This window comes from Palaemon carinicauda, chromosome 10 (assembly GCF_036898095.1).
Source record: "Palaemon carinicauda isolate YSFRI2023 chromosome 10, ASM3689809v2, whole genome shotgun sequence".
NCBI lineage: Eukaryota > Metazoa > Arthropoda > Malacostraca > Decapoda > Palaemonidae > Palaemon > Palaemon carinicauda.
Window position 1 is genome coordinate 113,291,374 of NC_090734.1, and position 21,704 is coordinate 113,313,077.

Sequence of the window (21,704 nt, forward strand, 5' to 3'; positions counted from 1 at the left end):
CTCTTATTGAGGACATACATACATATATCAAGGCACTTTCCCCAATTTTGGGGGATAGACGACATCAAACAAATTAAACCAAAAAGGGGACCTCTCCTCTCTACGTTCCTCCAAGCCTGACAAGGAAATCAACAGAGTTCGGCTGGTACTGCTAGGGTGCCACAGCCCACCCTCCCACATTATCCACCACAGATGAAGCTTCATAACGCTGAATTCCCTACTGCTACTACCTCCGCGGTCATCCAAGGCACCGGAGGAAGCAGCAGAGCCTACCGGAACTGCGTCACAATCGCTCGCCATTCATTCCTATTTCTAGCACGCTCTCTTGCCTCTCTCACATCTATCCTCCCATCACCCAGAGCTTTCTTCACTCCATCCATCCACCCAAACCTTAGCCTTCCTCTTGTACTTCTCCTATCAACTCTTGCATTCATCACCTTCTTTAGCAGACAGCCATTTTCCATTCTCCCAACATAGCCAAACCACCTCAACACATTCATATCCACTCTAGCTGCTAACTCATTTCTTACACCGGTTCTCACCCTCACTACTTCATTCCTAACCCTATCTACTCGAGATACACCAGCCATACTCCTTAGACATTTCATCTCAAACACATTCAATTTCTGTCTCTCCGTCACTTTCATTCCCCACAACTCCGATCCATACATCACAGTTGGTACAATCACTTTCTCATACAGAACTCTCTTTACAGTCATGCCCAAGCCTCTGTTTTTTACCACTCCCTTAACTGCCCCCAACACTTTGCATCCTTCATTCACTCTCTGATGTATATCTGCTTCCACTCCACCATTTGCTGCAACAACAGACCCCAAGTACTTAAACTGATCCACCTCCTCAAGTAACTCTCCATTCAACATGACATTCAACCTCGCACCACCTTCCCTTTTCTTACATCTTATAACCTTACTCTTACCCACATTAACTCTCAACTTTCTACTCTCACACACCCTTCCAAATTCTGTTACTAATCGGCCAACCTTCACTTCCGCATCTGCAACCAGTACAATATCATCTGCAAACAACAACTGATTTACCTCCCATTCATGGTCATTCTCGTCTACCAGTTTCAATTCTCGTCCAAGCACTTGAGCATTCACCTCTCTCATCACTCCATCAACATACAAGTTAAACAACCACGGCAACATCACACATTTCTGTCTCAGCCCCACTCTCACTGAAAACCAATCGCTCACTTCATTTCCTATCCTAACACATGCTTTACTACCTTTGTAGAAACTTTTCACTGCTTGCAACAACCTTCCACCAACTCCATATAACCTTATCACATTCCACATTGCTTCCCTATCAACTCTATCATATGCTTTCTCCATATCCATAAACGCAACACACACCTCCTTAACCTTTGCTAAATATTTCTCGCATATCTGCCTAACTGTAAAAATCTGATTCATACAACCCCCACCTCTTCTAAACCACCCTGTACTTCTAACATTGCATTCCATGTTTTATCCTTAATCCTATTAATCAGTACTCTACCATACACTTTTCCAGCTACACTCCACAAACTAATACCCCTTGAATTACAACACTCATGCACATCTCCCTTACCCTTATATAGTGGTACAATACATGCAGAAACCCAATCTACTGGTACCATTGACAACACAAAACACATATTAAACAATTTCACCAACCATTCAAGTACAGTCACATCCCCTTCCTTCAACATCTCAGCTCTCAGACCATCCATACCAGATTCTTTTCCTACTCTCGTTTCATCTAGTGCTCTCATCACTTCCTCTCTTGTAATCTCTCTCTCATTCTCATCTCCCATCACTGGCACTTCAACGCATGTAAGAGCAATTATATCTGCCTCCCTATTATCCTCAACATTCAGTAACTTTCAAAATATTCAGCCCACCTTTTCCTTGCCTCCTCTCCTTTTAATAACCTTCCATTTCCATCTTTCACTGTCTCTTCAATTCTTGAACCAGCTTTCCTTACTCTCTTCACTTCTTTCCAAAGCTTCTTCTTATTCTCTTCATATGAATGACCCAATCCCTGACCCCATCTCAGGTCAGCTGCCCTCTTTGCCTCACTTACCTTGCGCTTTACTTCCACATTTTTCTCTCTATATCTTTCATACTTCTCTATACTATTACTCTGCAGCCATTCTTCAAAGGCCCTCTTTTTCTCTTCCACTTTTACCTCCACTCCTTCATTCCACCATTCACTGCCCTTCTTCATGCTGCCTCCAACAAACTTCTTGCCACACACATCACTTGCAATCCCAACAAAATTTTCTTTAACTTCCACTCCTCCAAATTACCAGTTTCTCTTACTTTCACTTTGTCATATGCCATTTTCAACCTTTCTTGATATTTGCATTTTACCCCTGGTTTTATTAGCTCTTTCACCCTCACTAGCTCCCTTTTACATCCACGTACTCTATTCCCCCACTCTTTTGCTACAATTAATTTTCCTTCCACCAAAAAATTATCAGACTCTTGTAGAGAAGGATATTTAAAACTTAACATAACCTTAAAACTAAATGTCATAATCCTAATACATATAAAAAAAATACAGCAATCCAACTTAACCTAGATACGCCCTTTTCATTTAAAATTCTCGTGTCAAAATCATGGTGGGCTTGTAACCGCTCAGCAGGGTGTTTACGGGGAAACTCTACATCACACCTCTGAATCAAAGGCGAGGGACGGAATTCGTCCATGTATGAGATCTCCCTAAGTGACCTCGAATCACTATGGAGCCTCAGAGGGAAATTTTCAACCACTTTAATAGGGACAATCCCGAAGCTTTTTAGTTAAGGGTAAACCATCTAAGGTGCCCGAGACCTGATGCCCTCAGCTAGGTCTTGGAAGTGTGAGAGCTGTGAGTGACAGTCTAGTCTAGAGGCCCATACCTCTGGTTTCCCTCTGCATCCTTGGAAACTTGAAGTCTATAATTGTGCGCAATGCTAGATACCTGTGACAGGTAGTTTAGGTGTTGTCTACCTGTCTTTAAATAAGTATTTACCGAACCTTAGCGTGCTGTAGCAACGCGTGCTGTAGGTGTGCGTACAGAGGTAGCGTGCTACAATGTGTTCTCTCTCCTCCGGGTTAGAAGAAGGTAAGAGCTGAGATACCTGGTGTATGCACACAAGAGACAGCTGCACTCAGGAGTCAATGACTCTCATAAAGCTCATGCTCGCCAAGTGTCAGGAAACAGGGCATGCTCATAAATGCGCTCCTGATGGTGATAATGAGAGGGATCCGAAGAGCAAGGCACTCGAGCACAGGTGCACGCTGGCACTTCCGAGTTTCCTGTGGGGCAAATGGGATCTCCACAGGTAAGGCCAAGTATGTGTATTTGCGTTTCTGTCCTCCATAGGCTCTGAAGAGTCAACGAGCTTAGGGGGTGAGCACAGACACGTTACTCATCTCCCAGAGGGAGAGCATGCCGGATGAGCACTCCCGAGGGAGACTCAAGCAGGGGGCTCAACTGGAAGTGCCTTTAGAGAAAGCAGTGAACTCTGGTTGGTATGACACCAAGAAGGTATCATCTCGGCTCTGGAGGGTAACAAGACGATGGCATCTCTGACAAGAGCAGAAACTCTCCTGCCTAGCCCTTTGAGCCAGCATCTGCCTAATCCTCTGAACCAACGCCTCCAACAGCCTGTCCTTCGAGGGCAAACCCTTCAGGCCCAAGGAAGGCCACAACAGTTGTAAAACATTCATCTGTATATCAGGCTACCCTCGAGAGGAAATCTCCATCGTTTCTCTATGAGATATGAGAGGGTCTACCGGTCTCGAGGTTTGCCCTAAAGTTAAAGGGCCATCACTCTTACCTGAGCAGCCTCCGGAAGAGACTGACACGGAAGAGTCAGAAGGGAGCACTGAGTGAACGTGAGAAAAGTCGGAACTTCTTCTTCCTTTTGGACATTAAGTTGACAGACCTATGGCCCGACACCACCAGACATACCAGCATATCCAGCATTTTCACCAAAACACTCGTACCCATCCATTCTGAAAAAGAAACAGGATATATTAGTGTAAGACAGCACTCCAATGGTGATTGGTTGATTGATTAGAAGTTAGCTGGCATTCTGACATCTAAGGTCATTGACGCCGAACTCCAGTGGTGAGAATATCTGTTCACACTAACAGCTGAAATCAAAGTGGGTTTTCAGTGAGTCAGCTGGGGGGCAGTGCTTCCCCTGCTACCTACTGGTAACACCTTGTTATAAATTTTAATGGCCGTGTACTCCGCTTTGCTGTCACCTATCCTATGTTAAGGACAATGGTTTGTATATGCACCAGAACAAGTAAGCTTATCTGATAAAAGCATTAAGCATCTTGGTGTTATCGTGCCCCTAAATGCAAAACCTTGGCATGGCAATGAATGAAACGAAAGGTGGCACCTACCTCAAGGGCTTATCTCTATCAACAACACTCGAAGCATTTAACAAATCCTCCCTGCGTACCCTTACACCACTTGGCCCTTTAGGCATTTTTTCCCCAGACCTGCTGTGGAGTGCCATTACATGTTCTGATAACAAACAATCTAACTCCTGAAATATAAAAATAATCACAATAAAATTTCAATTCAAATATAAAGAACAATATTTAAATAATACTTGACAATACTATTGTGCAGCATTTGATATTTTAAATTTAGTGTATACAGTACTTTATGCACTACTACTGCATTATAACTACTATAGTAAAAATTAAAACTTCTCTTTCATACCACAATTCTATACAACTGCTTACTTCATTTGGTTTGTCTAAAAGAATAAAAACCAAGTCAAATCTTGACAGTAATGCACTATTCATCTTGAGGTTCTCAGAGACAGTCTTGGCTTTGTTGTAATGACCGCCTGCTGGATTGGCTGCTGCTAAAATGGATGTTCGAGCAGGAAGAGAACATACAATACCAGCTTTTGCAATGCTTATACTCTGTTGTTCCATAGCTTCAAGAAGTGCCTGCAAACAGAGAAAATGGAATTCTAAATAAAATGTTATTTTCATTAGTAAAATAAATTTTTGAATATACTTACCCGATGATCATGTAGCTGTCAACTCCGTTGACCGACAGAAATCTACGGTCGGGATACGCCAGCGATCGCTATCCAGGTGGGGGTGTACACAACAGCGCCATCTGTGAGTAGGTACTCAAGTACTTCTTGTCAACAAGAACTCAATTTTCTCCTCGGTCCACTGGTTCTCTATGGGGAGGAAGGGCGGGTTCTTTAATTCATGATCATCGGGTAAGTATATTCAAAAATTTATTTTACTAATGAAAATAACATTTTTCAATATTAATCTTACCCGATGATCATGTAGCTGATTCACACCCAGGGTGGTGGGTGGAGACCAGCATACATGTTAACAAAGAAGCTAAGTATCCCGTATTTCATTTTATCAGTTATTCAAAATAACAAACATGAAATAAATAAGTACCTGGTAAGGAAGTCGACTTGAACTATTACTCTGCCTTTTTTAAGTACGTCTTCCTTACTGAGCCTAGCGGTCCTCTTAGGATGCTGAACGACTCCTAGGTGCTGAAGTATAAAGGGCTGCAACCCATACTAAAGGACCTCATCACAACCTCTAACCTAGGCGCTTCTCAAGAAAGAATTTGACCACCCGCCAAATCAACCAGGATGCGGAAGGCTTCTTAGCCGACCGTACAACCAAAAGAACAACAATAAAAAGTATTCAAGAGAAAGGTTAAAAAGGTTATGGGATTATGGGAATGTAGTGGCTGAGCCCTCACCTACTACTGCACTCGCTGCTACGAATGGTCCCAGGGTGTAGCAGTTCTCGTAAAGAGACTGGACATCTTTGAGATAGAATGATGCGAACACTGACTTGCTTCTCCAATAGGTTGCATCCATAACACTCTGCAGAGAACGGTTCTGTTTGAAGGCCACTGAAGTAGCAACAGCTCTCACTTCATGTGTCCTTACCTTCAGCAAAGCAAGGTCTTCTTCCTTCAGATGAGAATGTGCTTCTCTAATCAGAATTCTGATGTAGTAAGAAACTGCGTTCTTAGACATCGGTAGAGAAGGCTTCTTGATAGCACACCATAAAGCTTCTGATTGTCCTCGTAATGGCTTTGACCTTCTTAAGTAGTACCTAAGAGCTCTAACTGGGCAAAGTACTCTCTCTAGTTCGTCCCCCACCAAGTTGGACAGGCTTGGGATCTCGAACGACTTAGGCCAAGGACGGGAAGGAAGCTCGTTTTTAGCCAAAAAACCGAGCTGCAAGGAACATGTAGCCGTTTCAGATGTGAAACCTATGTTCCTGCTGAAGGCGTGGATCTCACTTACTCTTTTAGCTGTTGCTAAGCACACGAGGAAAAGTTTTTAATGTGAGGTCCTTAAAAGAGGCTGATTGGAGCGGTTCAAATCTTGATGACATTAGGAACCTTAAAACCACGTCTAGATTCCAGCCTGGAGTGGACAACCGACGTTCCTTTGAGGTCTCAAAAGACCTAAGGAGGTCCTGTAGATCTTTGTTGGTGGAAAGATCCAAGCCTCTGTGGCGGAATACCGCTGCCAACATACTTCTGTAACCCTTGATCGTAGGAGCTGATAGGGATCTTACGTTCCTTAGATGTAACAGGAAGTCAGCAATCTGGGTTACAGTGGTACTGGTTGAGGAAACTGCATTGGCCTTGCACCAGCTTCGGAAGACTTCCCATTTAGACTGATAGACTCTGAGAGTGGATGTCCTCCTTGCTCTGGCAATCGCTCTGGCTGCCTCCTTCGAAAAGCCTCTAGCTCTTGAGAGTCTTTCGATAGTCTGAAGGCAGTCAGACGAAGAGCGTGGAGGTTTGGGTGTACCTTCTTTACGTGAGGTTGACGCAGAAGGTCCACTCTTAGAGGAAGAGTCCTGGGAACGTCGACTAGCCATTGCAGTACCTCGGTGCACCATTCTCTCGCGGGCCAGAGGGGAGCAACCAACGTCAGCCGTGTCCCTTTGTGAGAGGCGAACTTCTGAAGTACCCTGTTGACAATCTTGAACGGCGGGAACGCATACAGGTCGAGATGGGACCAATCCAGCAGAAAGGCATCCACGTGAACTGCTGCTGGGTCTGGAATCGGAGAACAATACATCGGGAGCCTCTTGGTCATCGAGGTAGCGAATAGATCTATGGTTGGCTGACCCCACAGGGCCCATAGTCTGCTGCAAACATTCTTGTGAAGGGTCCACTCTGTGGGGATGACCTGACCCTTCCGGCTGAGGCGATCTGCCATGACATTCATATCGCCCTGAATGAACCTCGTTACCAGCGAAAGCTTTCGATCTTTTGACCAAATGAGGAGGTCCCTTGCGATCTCGAACAACTTCCTCGAATGAGTCCCTCCCTGCTTGGAGATGTAAGCCAAGGCTGTGGTGTTGTCGGAGTTCACCTCCACCACCTTGTTTAGCTGGAGGGACTTGAAGTTTATCAAGGCCAGATGAACCGCCAACAACTCCTTGCAATTGATGTGAAGTGTCCTTTGCTCCTGATTCCATGTGCCCGAGCATTCCTGTCCGTCCAGTGTCGCACCCCAGCCCGTGTCCGATGCGTCCGAGAAGAGACGGTGGTCGGGGGTCTGAACAGCCAATGGTAGACCTTCCTTGAGAAGAATGCTGTTCTTCCACCACGTTAGAGTAGACCTCATCTCTTCGGAAACAGGAACTGAGACCGTCTCTAGCGTCATGTCCTTTATCCAGTGAGCAGCTAGATGAAACTGAAGGGGGCGGAGGTGGAGTCTCCCTAACTCGATGAACAGGGCCAGCGATGAAAGTGTCCCTGTTAGACTCATCCACTGCCTGACTGAACATCGGTTCCTTCTCAGCATGCTCTGGATGCATTCTAGGGCTTGATTGATCCTTGGGGCCGACGGAAAAGCCCGAAAAGCTCGACTCTGAATCTCCATACCCAGATAGACAATGGTCTGGGATGGGACGAGCTGGGACTTCTCTATATTGACCAGGAGGCCCAGTTCCTTGGTCAGATCCATAGTCCATCTGAGATTCTCCAGACAGCGACGACTTGTTGGAGCTCTTAAAAGCCAGTCGTCTAAATAGAGGGAGGCTCTGATGTCTGCCAAGTGAAGGAATTTCGCAATATTCCTCATCAGTCTGGTAAACACAAGAGGTGCCGTGCTTAGGCCAAAGCACAGGGCTTGGAACTGGTACACAACCTTTCCAAAGACGAACCTTAGGAAAGGTTGGGAGTCTGGATGGATGGGGACGTGAAAGTACGCGTCTTTCAGGTCTAACGAGACCATCCAGTCCTCCTGCCTGACCGCTGCTAGGACCGACTTCGTCGTCTCCATCGTGAACGTCTGCTTGGTGACAAAAGCATTGAGAGCACTGACGTCCAGCACCGGTCTCCAACCTCCTGTCTTCTTGGCTACCAGGAAGAGACGGTTGTAAAAGCCCGGGGATTGATGATCCCGGACTATGACCACCGCTTCCTTTTGTAGCAAGAGCGACACATCTTGTTGCAACGCAAGCCTCTTGTCCTTCTCCTTGTAGTTGGGAGAGAGGTTGATGGGAGACGTAGCTAGAGGGGGACTGCGGCAGAACGGAATTCTGTATCCCTCCCTTAGCCACTTCACAGACTGAGCGTCTGCACCTCCGCTCTCCCAAGCTTGCCAGAAGGTCTTGAGTCTGGCTCCTACTGCTGTCTGGAGAGGAAGGCAGTCAGAACTTGCCTTTTGCGGACTTGGAACCCTTCTTGGACTTGCCACGGTGACTGTCTGAACGGGTACCTCCTCTGCTGGAGGCTCTGCCACGAAAGGGCGGGATGAACCTAGATGCAGGTGTGTCAACTGCTGCAGGGCGGAAGGGTCTAGGCACGGAAGGTAAGGTTTTAGCCTTACGTGCAGAAGAAGCCATAAGATCATGAGTATCCTTCTGGATAAGCGAGGCAGCCATCCCCTTAATCAGCTCCTCCGGAAACAGACACTTGGAGAGAGGAGCAAACAACAACTCTGACTTCTGGCAAGGAGTGATACCAGCCGATAAGAAGGAGCAAAGATGTTCTCTCTTCTTAAGGACTCCTGACACATACGAAGCCGCAAGTTCACCAGACCCATCCCGAATTGCTTTGTCCATGCTAGACATGATCAGCATGGCCGAGTCCTAATCTGAAGGGGAAGTCTTCCTGCTTAAGGCTCCCAAACACCAATCGAGGAAGTTGAATATCTCGAAGGCACGAAAGACTCCCTTCAACAGATGATCCAAATCAGAAAAGGACCAGCAGATCTTCGAACGTCTCATAGCCAACCTGCGGGGAGAGTCAACCAGACTTGAGAAGTCGCCCTGGGCAGAGGCAGGAACTCCCAAGCCGGGTTCCTCTCCCGTGGCATACCAGACGCTCGACTTAGAAGCAAGCTTGGTAGGCGGAAAAACGAAAGAAGTCTTTCCCAGTTGCTTCTTGGAATGCAACCACTCTCCCATAACCCTCAAAGCTCTCTTAGATGATCTGGCGAGAACAAGCTTGGTGAAGGCAGGCGCAGCAGACTGCATGCCCAGAGCAAACTCGGAGGGAGGAGAACGAGGGGTTGCAGACACAAACTGCTCAGGATACAAGTCCCTGAACAAGGCAAGGACTTTACGAAAGTCTAAGGAGGGAGGCGTAGACTTGGGCCCTTCAAAATCAGAGTGAGGTTCATCCAGATGTGCAGCTTCGTCATCCGATACACCATCATCCGAAAGCTGAGTTGAAAGAGGCAAAGGTAGAGCAGAAAGCTGAACGGCTGAATCCGGCAGTACGGGTGCATGCGTACCTGCGGATCCAACATCATGCCGCTGCTGGTCGGTCTGCGAGCTGGCAACAACAAAAGCAGAGGGCTGGTGTGTGGGAGGGGCTGCGGTGGGTTGAGGAGCATGCGGTATGGTATGCGGAGCATGCTGTAAGGTATGCGGCGCATGCTGCATGGTATGCGGAGCATGCTGTAAGGTATGCAGAGCATGCTGCATGGGCTGCGGAGAATGCCGCATAGTGCTGGAACCCGGCAGCTCTACAGAACCTTCCCACTGCTGATGCGGTAGCTCACGCATGTTAGCAGATGGTGCAGCAAGAACATGCGTCTGGCAGGGAGGACTGCGCATCGGTGGTGGAGCTCTCACAGGTGGAGTGTGGGAGCAGGCAGCCACAGTATCTGCTGAGCGCACAACCTCGGCGGGTTGTAGGTTAACAGGAGCAGTGTTAACCTTCTCAGCATGATACTCCTGCATGAATGCCGCAAGCTGAGACTGCATAGTCTGCAGCATGGACCACTTAGGGTCTACTGTGGTTGGAGCAACAACAGAAGGAGCAGTAGCCTGTTGAGGGACCACTCTACCTCTCTTGGGAGGTGTGCAGTCATCAGATGACTGCGGCGAGTCCGAACTGACCCAGTGGCTACACCTGGGCCGTTGGACTCGCTCGGAAGGGACCTTACGTTTGAGCGGTCGTGAGACCTTGGTCCACCGTTTCCTCCTGGAAACTTCTTCCACACACGAGGAATGTAAGGGCTCATTCGTCTGTATGTGGATGGGACGATCCTTAACAGATACGTCCGCAACCACTGAGGATACATCCGTGCGCCGATCAAGGCCTGCCGAACCCTTTGGTCCTTCGACATTGCTTCTCCCCTGGGCTTGGGAGCTTGCAAGAGGTCCCGGACTGGGAGGACGACTGGCACGCACAGATGTACCCTCATGCGCAACACTGACACTGACACTTTGCACATCACTAGCACTAACACTTCCCACTGCACTCTTCGCTTTCAGCTCTCTGACATCTGCCAAGAGCTGATTACGGTCATTAGCCAATGACTCCACTTTGTCACCGAGAGCCTGAATGGCACGCAACATATCCGCCATTGCAGGCTGAGCACTCGTAGCAGGTTCGGGAGTCACCACCACAGGGGAAGGAAAAGGTTGAGGGGCATGGGGAGAGGAAAAATCCACAGAGCGAGAAGAACTCCTCCTATTTCTCTCCTTCTCTAACCTACGTGCATATCTAAGGAATTCGTTAAAATCGAATTCCGAAAGCCCAGCACATTCCCCACATCGATCTTCCAATTGACAGGATTTACCCCTACAATTGGAACATACGGTGTGAGGATCTATAGAGGCCTTCGGAAGACGCCTAGCACAAGTCCTAACGCTACACTGCCTGTACTTAGGTACTTGAGACTGGTCAGACATCTTGAATTTAGAAGTAGTCAAGGGGGGATTCCAAAATCTAGCAAAGTTCGTTAACAATTAATCCAAATTAATTCCAAAAGCTTGCTAAGCTAATGATAAAGCTTCCTGAATAGCGAAGGCTAAACTCTAGAGCAAATACATCATCAAATCGTGAACAATAACTCCAGAATCAACAGCGTATCCAAGTAGGTCTTGCCGGCGGCACGACAGAGGAAAAATTGAGTTCTTGTTGACAAGAAGTACTTGAGTACCTACTCACAGATGGCGCTGTTGTGTACACCCCCACCTGGATAGCGATCGCTGGCGTATCCCGACCGTAGATTTCTGTCGGGCAACGGAGTTGACAGCTACATGATCATCGGGTAAGATTAATATTGAAAAACCAAAATTAAAGATCAAATTCAGTGGAAAACCATCTTCATATTTGGTATTATACATGAGTCTTTCCATTTTGCAAGTCATTTGAGGTATCCTGATAAATATAAAACTAATTGGGTTTAATATTATAAGATGGTTTATGAAATCTTTTATTAATGGACATATGACTGATTGCATATTTTTCTAAGACAGATGGACAAATATGTACAGCTTTTAACTATTAGCCCCCTGTGGCTGCATGGGCATAACAACAAATAGAATAGTACCAACGTATCCCTGCGTGTCCTAAGAGGCGACTAAAAGGGATGGGATGAGGGGACTGGAATCCTGTCTCTTGTAGTTACATCCCATGAGATATCAGAGAAGAGAAGCTGGGGGGGAGAATGACTGCTCCCCACACTCTAGTTCTGGAGTGTCTGAGTGTGCGTGGATGTAGTACGATACAGTAATAGATGTGAGATTGGAAGTATGTTTTAGAATAGAAGGATGGACGTATTGGCCTTGTGTGAGACAAAGATAAAAGGGGAGGGTGAAGTGATGTTTGGTGAAGTGACTGGTAAAGTGTCTAGGATTGAAAGGGGAAGAGCAAGAGTGTGCTTTTATTGCTGAGTGAATGGAGGCCAGATAAAGTAGGGGAAAGGAAAGAGGTATCATCTATGTTTATGTGGGTAGGGGTTAGGTTTGGTAGGGAATGTTGGGCTTTCGTTAGTGCGTATGGGCCAGGTTGTGAGAAAAGTGAAGAAGAGTGGAATGAGTTCTGGAATGAATGAACTAGGTGTGTAGAAGGACTGGGAGGAAGGAATTCTGTAGTTGTGATGGGTGACTTAAAGCCAGATTGGGTGCTGGAAAGGTAGAAGGTGTCATTGGGAAGTATAGCGTACCAGGTGAAAATGAGTGGCGAGAGATTGGTAGATGTGTGTTGAATAAGAGCTGGTGATAAGTTGCAGTTTTTTTCAAAAAGAAAGATGATAACAAGTATACATGGGTAAGAGTGGCAAATGGAAGAGTGGTAGAAAGGGCATTAATGGATTATGTGTTGATAAACAAGAGGGGTGTCTGGAACATTGAAAGATGGGCATGCATTTAGGGGTATGGCTAACAGTATGTCTGATCATATTTTGGTTGAAGGAAAATCAATTGTAGTAAAAGGGTGGGGAAATTAAGTGGAGGTTGTAAAAGAAAGGTAGTTAAGATTGAAGAGTTGAAAAACCCAGTGGTGAAAAGTGAATATCAAGAAAGGTTGGAAGAGGAATATGACATGGTGAAAGGAAGAGAAAATGGTGATCATATGAATGTGTTAAAGTGGTTTGGCTATGTTCAGAAAATGAAAAATGGCCAAACGAAAATAACGTAAGAGGCAAAAGACAGTGCCAAAAATAGGAATGAAAGGTGAGCGATTGCGATGCAGTTCCAGTAGGACCTGTTGCTTCCTCCGGTCGCCTTATTAACCGCTGAGGTAGCAGCAGGAGGGGATTCAGCATATGAAGCTTAATTTTTGGTGGATAACAGGAGGGGGGGGGGAGGCTGTGGCACCCTAGCTGGTACTAACCAAACTTAGCTGAATCACTCGTCAGGCTAGGAGGAGCAAAGAATAGAATAACTACTAGTGAAGAACTCTCCATATTTCTGACTATTCACCTGATTGATGGAAATAATTCAAAACAACCAATAAATCATAAAAAAACTTATTACATGCCTAATTAGGGGAAAATAGGTTTTACATTTAACAAAGCTAAGCAAAAAATATAAAAATGGGAGTGAGTCCATAAACTGGCATAATTGTAAGCTGGAGAATGAGTCATTAAACAGCTTAGATTTCTAGAACAAAAGAAGAATAAACTGTTATATAAGATGCACACTATATTTTACATTCTAAGCAAGCCATTAATGGGGTTGGTCATCTAATGAATTGGTTTCTTTACAGTTTATCGTAGGCACTATAAGCTTTCTCTACAAATTAAGTCTTCAAAATGGTAGACATTTCCTTTCACTTCCTAACCTAGCTAATTGTTCCTTTCCCATAGCTAACCCAAACCCTCTCAATCTATGTTCCAGCCTCATTTTTAAACTATTTCCTTATTAGTAAGAGGACCTAGCAAACATTCCAGACATAAAATTCACTTAATTTCCTGTCACAATTTTCCATAGGCTGCTTCAGTCTAAGTTACCATGTCTCCACACTTCACAATAAAGTTGCAAACAGATGCACAGGTTTTACAAACTCAATATTTTTTCACTGTTTACCAATGGAAGCAGATTCCATTATAAAAGTGTTCACATGAAAAGAAGAGAGTCGTTACTTGGCATGACCCTCAGTCAGATTTACCTGGCGAGATTCATCAAGGGCCTATGTATTCTCATAGAGTGCTATAGAAATTGACTGATTGGTCAACCATCCATGGAATCATCTATTTTACCAGAGGTTCCGGAATTTCTTGTCCCTTACTTGGCATGACCCTCAGTCAGATATACCTGGCGAGATTCATCAAGGGCCTATGTATTCTTATCGAGTGCCATAGAAATTGATTGATTGGTCGACCATCATTGGAATCATCTATTTTACCAGAGGTTCCGGAATTTCTTGTCCCTTTATCCAAGGTATTGCCATGCTTTTCTCAATGTCATCTCCATTTAACTTAAATTCTTGATCAAATCAAAGGAATGTCCTTTTATGGGAACGTATTCTTCCATCTCTATACTAATTAAAAAACAAAATATTTTTGCAATAATCATGCTATGCATGCTTTGCTCTTTACAAAGCCTTCTAAACTAACCTGATGTTGGTTACGCATCTTGTCAAACTCGTCTATACAGCACACACCTTGGTCAGCTAACACAAGTGCTCCTCCTTCTAAAGCGTAGTCGCCAGAGCCTCCGCCTTCTCGACACAGGGTTACCGTTAACCCAGAAGTGGTGGTTGTGTTACCGCAGACATAAATTCCTAAAGAACTATTGCTATTAAAAACTTATTCATATAATAATATTGCATCTATTTTTCATGAAAAGTGCTAGACACCATTATCAAACAAATCAGAACTAACTCATTCATATACTAATATTGCATCCATTTTCCATGAAAGGTGCTAGACACATTTATCAAACAAATCACCACTAAATACTAAAGTAAATGGCAACTTAATAAACTTCTATCTCTTCCAAACAAATAGACTAACCAAACATCTCAATTTATGAACAATTCTACATAACAGCACAGGTACTGTATTCTGCTGGAAATAAAAAAGATTACACATGCCCTTAGTTTTTCAAATATAACAATACTGTAATGGAAAAAATTCTAGTCAAGTTAATCTTTTGACAAATATAAAGGGTACAGGGAAGTACAATGGATTTACCTCTCGGAGCAACATTAGCACATGCTTGGAGCATCTGACTCTTCCCAAGGCCTGGATCTCCTACAACCAAAATGTGAGGATCTCCACGAATTGGCACCCTGTCACTACCTCCTCTTGTACAACCTCCAAATAAACATAACACAAGGCCAGCCTTGACAAGCTCGTGACCACATATTCGAGGACACAGGGATGCTACAATTAGCTTGAATAACTGTGGCTCTGCCTGGATCTCCTGAAACATGAAGATTCCATGAAATACTACAAATTTTATATAATCTATATTTTTCCAAGCTATACCAACCTGAATCGTTTACATGGGTAACTACTAACCAGATTTTCTATGTCCTGCCAATTAAAATTTTGGTTAACTACGCCATGCTTCGTTGCTAGGTAAATACAGCGCATGTGCAAGGAGCAACAGGAAGCTTGCTCACAGCACCTCTTCACAACACTTACATAATCAACAACTTGCGGGGCAACTGAGGTGGGACCTTTCATAAATGACTCAGGTTTGTACAGCTAGGAAAAGTACAAATTATATCAAATTTGTTGTTTATTCCTACACAGATACAAACTTCTGAGTCATTTATATGGGGAGTCTCCCTTCTTCTCTAGATGATCTAATTACTGTAAGCAATAGCAAGAGATCATCGTGAATCGTAGAGGGCAGTGTAGGCGGCTCATGAAGAAACAAGGCCAAACTTTTGATTCTTCTCAAACTGTGTTGGGAGTTAACCCCATTTCTGATAAAATTACTATAAGTAATAGTAAGCAATCTAAGAGAATCGAGTAGCCAGCTCTTAAAGAGACAAGGCTGTTTGTTCAAATCCCAAAAGGGAATCTTTGCCAGTGGTGAAGGGATATGAACATCAAGTGCTACATAATAAATGGGCAATTTTTTAGTATTTCATCAAATACTAAAGAAATTGAGGCACACTTACTTGCATTAGGGTGTAAAACCCAGCGCAGGCTTCAAGTCCAATCAGGATCATTATCCACCTCACAGTTCCTTCTAGCAAATAATGTCGGAAATAATTGGCCCTGAGGCGAGAACCGGCATGTGTCCTGTGAGAGCTGACAGTTAGGTTATTATTGTGCTGCCACCACAATGCCTATTGAGAGTGTCCAAAGGATTGAACGTGCCACCTTTAAAGTAAATGTACGAAGGTGGGTTTTTCCTTCCCTCCACCAGATTGAGGAACGCTGAGGTAGTAGAAAAATGATATTTTAATTATAAAATAAATTTTTGAATATACTTACCCGGTGAATATATAGCTGCAACTCTGTTGCTCGACAGACAAACTGTACAGAAAAAACTCGCCAGCGATCGCTATACAAGTTGCGGGTGTGCCCAACAGCGCCATCTGTCGACCAGATACCAAGCTCAATGTAAACAAAGACTCAATTTTCTCCTCGTCCCACTGCGTCTCTATTGGGATTGGGGAGGAAGGGAGGGTCATTTAATTTATATATTCACCGGGTAAGTATATTCAAAAATTTATTTTATAATTAAAATATCATTTTTAAATATTTAACTTAGCCGGTGAATATATAGCTGATTCACACCCAAGGAGGTGGGTAGAGACCAGTAATATATGTTTACATTTTATGAGCTAAGAGTTTTTTATTTCATTTTAAAAGTTATCAAAATAACAAAAACAAAATAAATAGGTACCTGGTAAGGAAGTCGACTTGAACGATTACTCTGCCTTATAAGTACGTCTTCCTTACGGAGCCTCGCGATCCTCTTAGGATGCTGATCGACCCCTAGGAGCTGGAGTATCAAGGGTTGCAACCCATACAACAGGACCTCATCAAACCCCTAATCTAGGCGCTCTCAAGAAATGACTTTGACCACCCGCCAAATCAACCAGGATGCGAAAGGCTTCTTAGCCTTCCGGACAACCCATAAAAACAACATTAAAAAACATTTCAAGAGAAAGATTAAAAGGATCTGGAATTAGGGAATTGTAGTGGTTGAGCCCTCACCCACTACTGCACTCGCTGCTACGAATGGTCCCAGTGTGTAGCAGTCCTCGTAAAGAGACTGGACATCCTTTAGATAAAAAGACGCGAACACTGACTTGCTTCTCCAATAGGTTGCGTCCATTATACTTCACAGAGATCTATTTTGCTTAAAGGCCACGGAAGTTGCAACAGCTCTAACTTCGTGCGTCTTCACCTTAAGCAAAGCTCGGTCTTCCTCACTCAGATGTGAATGAGCTTCTCGTATTAACAGTCTGACAAAGTATGATAAAGCATTCTTTGACATAGGCAAAGATGGTTTCTTAACTGAACACCATAAAGCTTCAGATTGGCCTCGTAAAGGTTTGGTACGCTTTAAATAGAACTTAAGAGCTCTCACAGGGCATAAGACTCTTTCTAGTTCATTGCCTACAATCTCCGATAAGCTGGGAATATCGAAAGATTTAGGCCAAGGCCGAGAAGGCAGCACATTTTTGGCTAGAAAACCAAGTTGTAGCGAACAGGTGGCTTTTTCTGACGAAAATCCGATGTTCTTGCTGAAGGCATGAATCTCACTGACTCTTTTAGCTGAGGCTAAGCATACCAGGAAAAGAGTCTTTAGAGTGAGATCTTTCAGGGAGGCTGATTGTAGCGGCTCAAACCTGTCTGACATGAGGAATCTTAGTACCACGTCTAAATTCCAACCAGGGGTAGCCAAACGACGCTCCTTGGTGGTCTCAAAAGACTTAAGGAGGTCTTGAAGATCTTTATTGTTGGAAAGATCTAAGCCTCTATGCCGGAAGACCGATGCCAACATGCTTCTGTAGCCCTTGATAGTGGGAGCTGAAAGGGATCGTCCTTTTCTCTGGTATAAGAGAAAATCAGCTATTTGAGCTACAGAGGTACTGGTCGAGGATACAGAAACTGACTTGCACCAGTCTCGGAAGACTTCCCACTTCGATTGGTAGACTCTAATGGTGGATGCTCTCCTTGCTCTAGCAATCGCACTGGCTGCCTCCTTCGAAAAGCCTCTAGCTCTCGAGAGTCTTTCGATAGTCTGAAGGCAGTCAGACGAAGAGCGAGGAGGCTTTGGTGTACCTTCTTTACGTGAGGCTGACGTAGAAGGTCCACCCTTAGAGTAAGACTTCTGGGAACGTCTACTAGCCATCGAAGTACCTCGGTGAACCATTCTCTCGCGGGCCAGAGGGGAGCAACTAACGTCAACCTTGTCCCTTCGTGAGAGGCGAACTTCTGCAGTACCTTGTTGACAATCTTGAACGGTGGGAATGCGTAGAGATCCAGATGTGACCAATCTAGGAGGAAGGCATCTATATGTATTGCTGCTGGGTCCGGGACTGGGGAGCAATAGATTGGAAGCCTCTTGGTCAGCGAGGTTGCAAAGAGATCTATGGTTGGTTGGCCCCAAGTGGCCCAAAGTCTCTTGCACACATCCTTGTGGAGGGTCCATTCTGTTGGAATTACTTGCCCTTTCCGACTGAGACAATCTGCTATGACATTCAAGTTGCCTAGGATGAACCTCGTTACTAGGGAGATGTCTTGACCTTTTGACCAGATGAGCAGGTCCCTTGCGATCTCGTACAACGTCAGTGAGTGGGTACCTCCTTGTTTGGAGATGTACGCCAAGGCCGTGGTGTTGTCTGAGTTTACTTCCACCACTTTGCCTCGAAGGAGAGACTTGAAGCTTTTCAAGGCCAGATGTACTGCCAACAGCTCCTTGCAGTTGATATGCATGCTCCTCTGACTCGAGTTCCACAGTCCTGAGCATTCCCGACCGTCTAGTGTCGCGCCCCAGCCCACGTCCGATGCGTCCGAGAAGAGAACGTGGTTGGGAGTCTGAACAGCCAGGGGAAGACCCTCTCTTAGGTTGATATTGTCCTTCCACCAAGTCAGACAAGACTTTATCTTTTCGGAAATCGGGATCGAGACCGCTTCTAGCGTCTTGTCCTTTTTCCAGTGAAAAGCTAGATGGTATTGAAGAGGACGGAGGTGTAGTCTTCCTAGTGACACAAAATGTTCCACGGATGACAGCGTCCCTACCAGACTCATCCACAGCCTGACTGAGCAGCGTTCCTTCTTCAGCATCTTCTGGATGGATAGCAGGGCTTGATCTATTCTGGGGGCTGATCGTCTTGTTGTTCAGCAACGTCCCCATCAGATAGTTCCTCATCCGAAAACTGATGAGGAAACGGCAACGGAGTGGGCAACGTCTGGCTCGCTGAGTCCGGTCGCACTGGTGCATGCGTGACGGAGCCGGACGCAACATCATGGAACTGCTGCACAGTCTGTGAACTGTCAACAACCATGGGTGCGCGAGGAAGCACAGCGTCCACCCGAGACTGTCTAGACCGTCTGGGTTGTGCAGTCAACACCATACCGGGTTGCTGAGGTTGACGCACTGCGTCAAAACAAGTCACCTCTGCTGCTTGTTGAACGTCCTGAACGTCAACAACCACCTCCGAGCGTCGCTTAACGTCAACGTGCGGCTGGCAACCCACACTGGGTCGCATCGGTGGAGGAACCACCTCAACTGGCAGACGCGAGAAGGTTACCTCAGCGTCAACAGGACGCACAACCGACCGGTTGGAAGGTTGTTGGCCAGAAGGTTCGGCAGCAACCTTCTCCGCATTAAAGTCCTCTATCAAGGACGCAAGCTTGGACTGCATGTCTTGCAGCAAAGCCCATTTAGGGTCTACGGGAGCAGGTGCGGCAACAGACGGGGTTAGCGACTGAGGCGGTACCGCTTTCCATCCCTGAAAGCCTTGTTTATGCATGACATAATTGTACAGCAAAACTTCAAAGGCTCGAAAACAGCTGTGAAGTTGACCTGTAAAAAACTTGGAGCGTCTCCTGGCCAGGCGCCAGGGAGAGTCTACGAGATTTGAGAAGTCTATCTGGGCAGAGGCATGAACTCCCAAGCCGAGAACTTCTCTCGTGTCATATCAGACTCTCGCTCTATAAGCCAGTTTAAAAGAAGGGAAAGCAAAGGCTGTATCCCCCAAACTCCTCCTGGTGATAAACCAGTCGCCTAGCAAACGTAAAGCTCTCTAGGAGAGCGAGAGAGCACTAGCTTAAAAACAACGGCTTCGAAGTAGCTAGGCCTAGTGTAAGCTCTGACGTTTAGGCGAACGAGGAGCAGCAGTTACAAAAAGATCCGGACAAAGATCCTTAAAAAAAATCAGCATGATTTAATTAAAGTCCATAGAGGGCTAAGCAGCTTTAGGCTCCTCTCCATCTGACAGAGTCCTCAAGGTAATATCAGTAGGAGGGGGAACAGCAACTTCCTCATCTACAGGAACCTTGTCCGATAAAAGCCGAGTCTCAAGCAAGGGAGAGACCTACCGTGGTGGCAATGCTTTACAAGCAGAGTCCACACTCACTGGTGCATTAGTAGTGGACCAGGACGCAACGTCATGTAACTGCTTGACAGTCTGTGAACTGTCAACAACTGAACTGTCAACCACAACAGGTGCGTGAGGACGCACAGCGTCCACTCGAGACTGCTTTGACTGCCTAGACTGAGCAGTCAAAACAACTCTAGAATGCGGAGGTTGACGCACAGCGTCAAAACAAGTCAACTCCGATTGTTAGCGAACGTCTTGAACGTCAACAGGAGCATCAGCAAGTGGCCTAACGTCCAAATGCGGCTGAAAATCCACACGAGACCGCATCGAGTGTGGTTTTAAACAACCTGACTGACGTGACTTAGCTACGCCAACGTCAACAGGAAGCACAAAGGAACGTTAGGTTGGCTGAAAGCCAGGATATCGATGAGATAAACGGCTAGACTCAACGGACTAATCGGCAGAATAGTCTTCCATAAGGGAGGCAAGCATATTCTGCATGTCTTGCCGTACAACCCATTAAGGATCAACGGAAATGGTTGTGGTAAGAGACGAGGGTAACGTCTGTGACCGCAACACTTTGCCAACCAAAAAAGACTCTCGGAGTCTGTTTTACGCTTTTGTTAGGCGGCGAGCAGTTATCCGATGACTGCATAGGGTCAGAGCTGTCCTAATGGCTGTAGCCAGGACGCTGGACCTGTCCTGAAAGGACTGACTTTCGCTTAAGGGCTTCGAAACCTTGTGACAGGTTTCTTATGCGAAAAGCCTTCGGATGACGAGGAGAAAAAACGTCTCTCTCGTCTTATGGTAGGGGAGATCTTGGTAAGATACACCCGATACCATAGAGGGAAACGTCTGTTCGTTGATCAAGGCCTCTCGAACCCATAAGTCGTTCGACATTACTTCTCCCCTGTTTGGGAGCTTACAAGAGGTCCCGGACTAGGTGAACGACAGGCACGAACAGACGAACCCTCGGACGCAACACTGTAACACTTTGCGCATATCACTTTATCACTTCGATTTTCTGTTTTGCACTTATTTCACTGAAATCGAAACTTTTACTGATTTCTACCTGAAACACGCAATTCTACCCTTCATTAAAAGGTAGTAATTGCGAAATCAGTCGTATAATGCAAGCTCATTAATACCAGCAAAAAACAGAAAACATATTTAAGATAAAAAATTCAGTGGCTGGGAAAGAGACTACACACTAGTTCATATAAACTACGTTTTCAATCTCTCACCGCACATAGCCTGGGGACGAGAATAAAAAACTAAAAACGTTTTATCCTTCCTCCCCGTACAGAGACTAGGGACGAGAGTAACTCGAGAACAACGTTACCCGCTTGAACGGAACGTTTTCTCTCCTCTCTCTCCCTCCGTCTCTATCTCTCTCTCTCTTTCTCTCTTGATTTCGCACCTAAGAGAAGAGCCCAATAACATTTCGTCAAAAAAACATG

At 45.4% G+C, this 21,704-nt stretch overlaps 1 protein-coding gene across 1 annotated transcript in view; it reads right to left on the reverse strand.

The window, feature by feature from the left end:
* The window catches only part of LOC137648188 (DNA helicase MCM8-like), a 122,388-nt gene that overhangs the window by 30,196 nt on the left and 70,488 nt on the right, over positions 1 to 21,704 (reverse strand). The window contains exons 6-9 of the mRNA XM_068381116.1: positions 14,918 to 15,149; positions 14,339 to 14,505; positions 4,758 to 4,970; positions 4,410 to 4,555 (exon numbers count right to left, since the gene is read on the reverse strand). Coding sequence (XP_068237217.1) covers positions 4,410 to 4,555; positions 4,758 to 4,970; positions 14,339 to 14,505; positions 14,918 to 15,149 — 758 coding nt within the window. The remainder of the gene's footprint in view (positions 1 to 4,409; positions 4,556 to 4,757; positions 4,971 to 14,338; positions 14,506 to 14,917; positions 15,150 to 21,704) is intronic.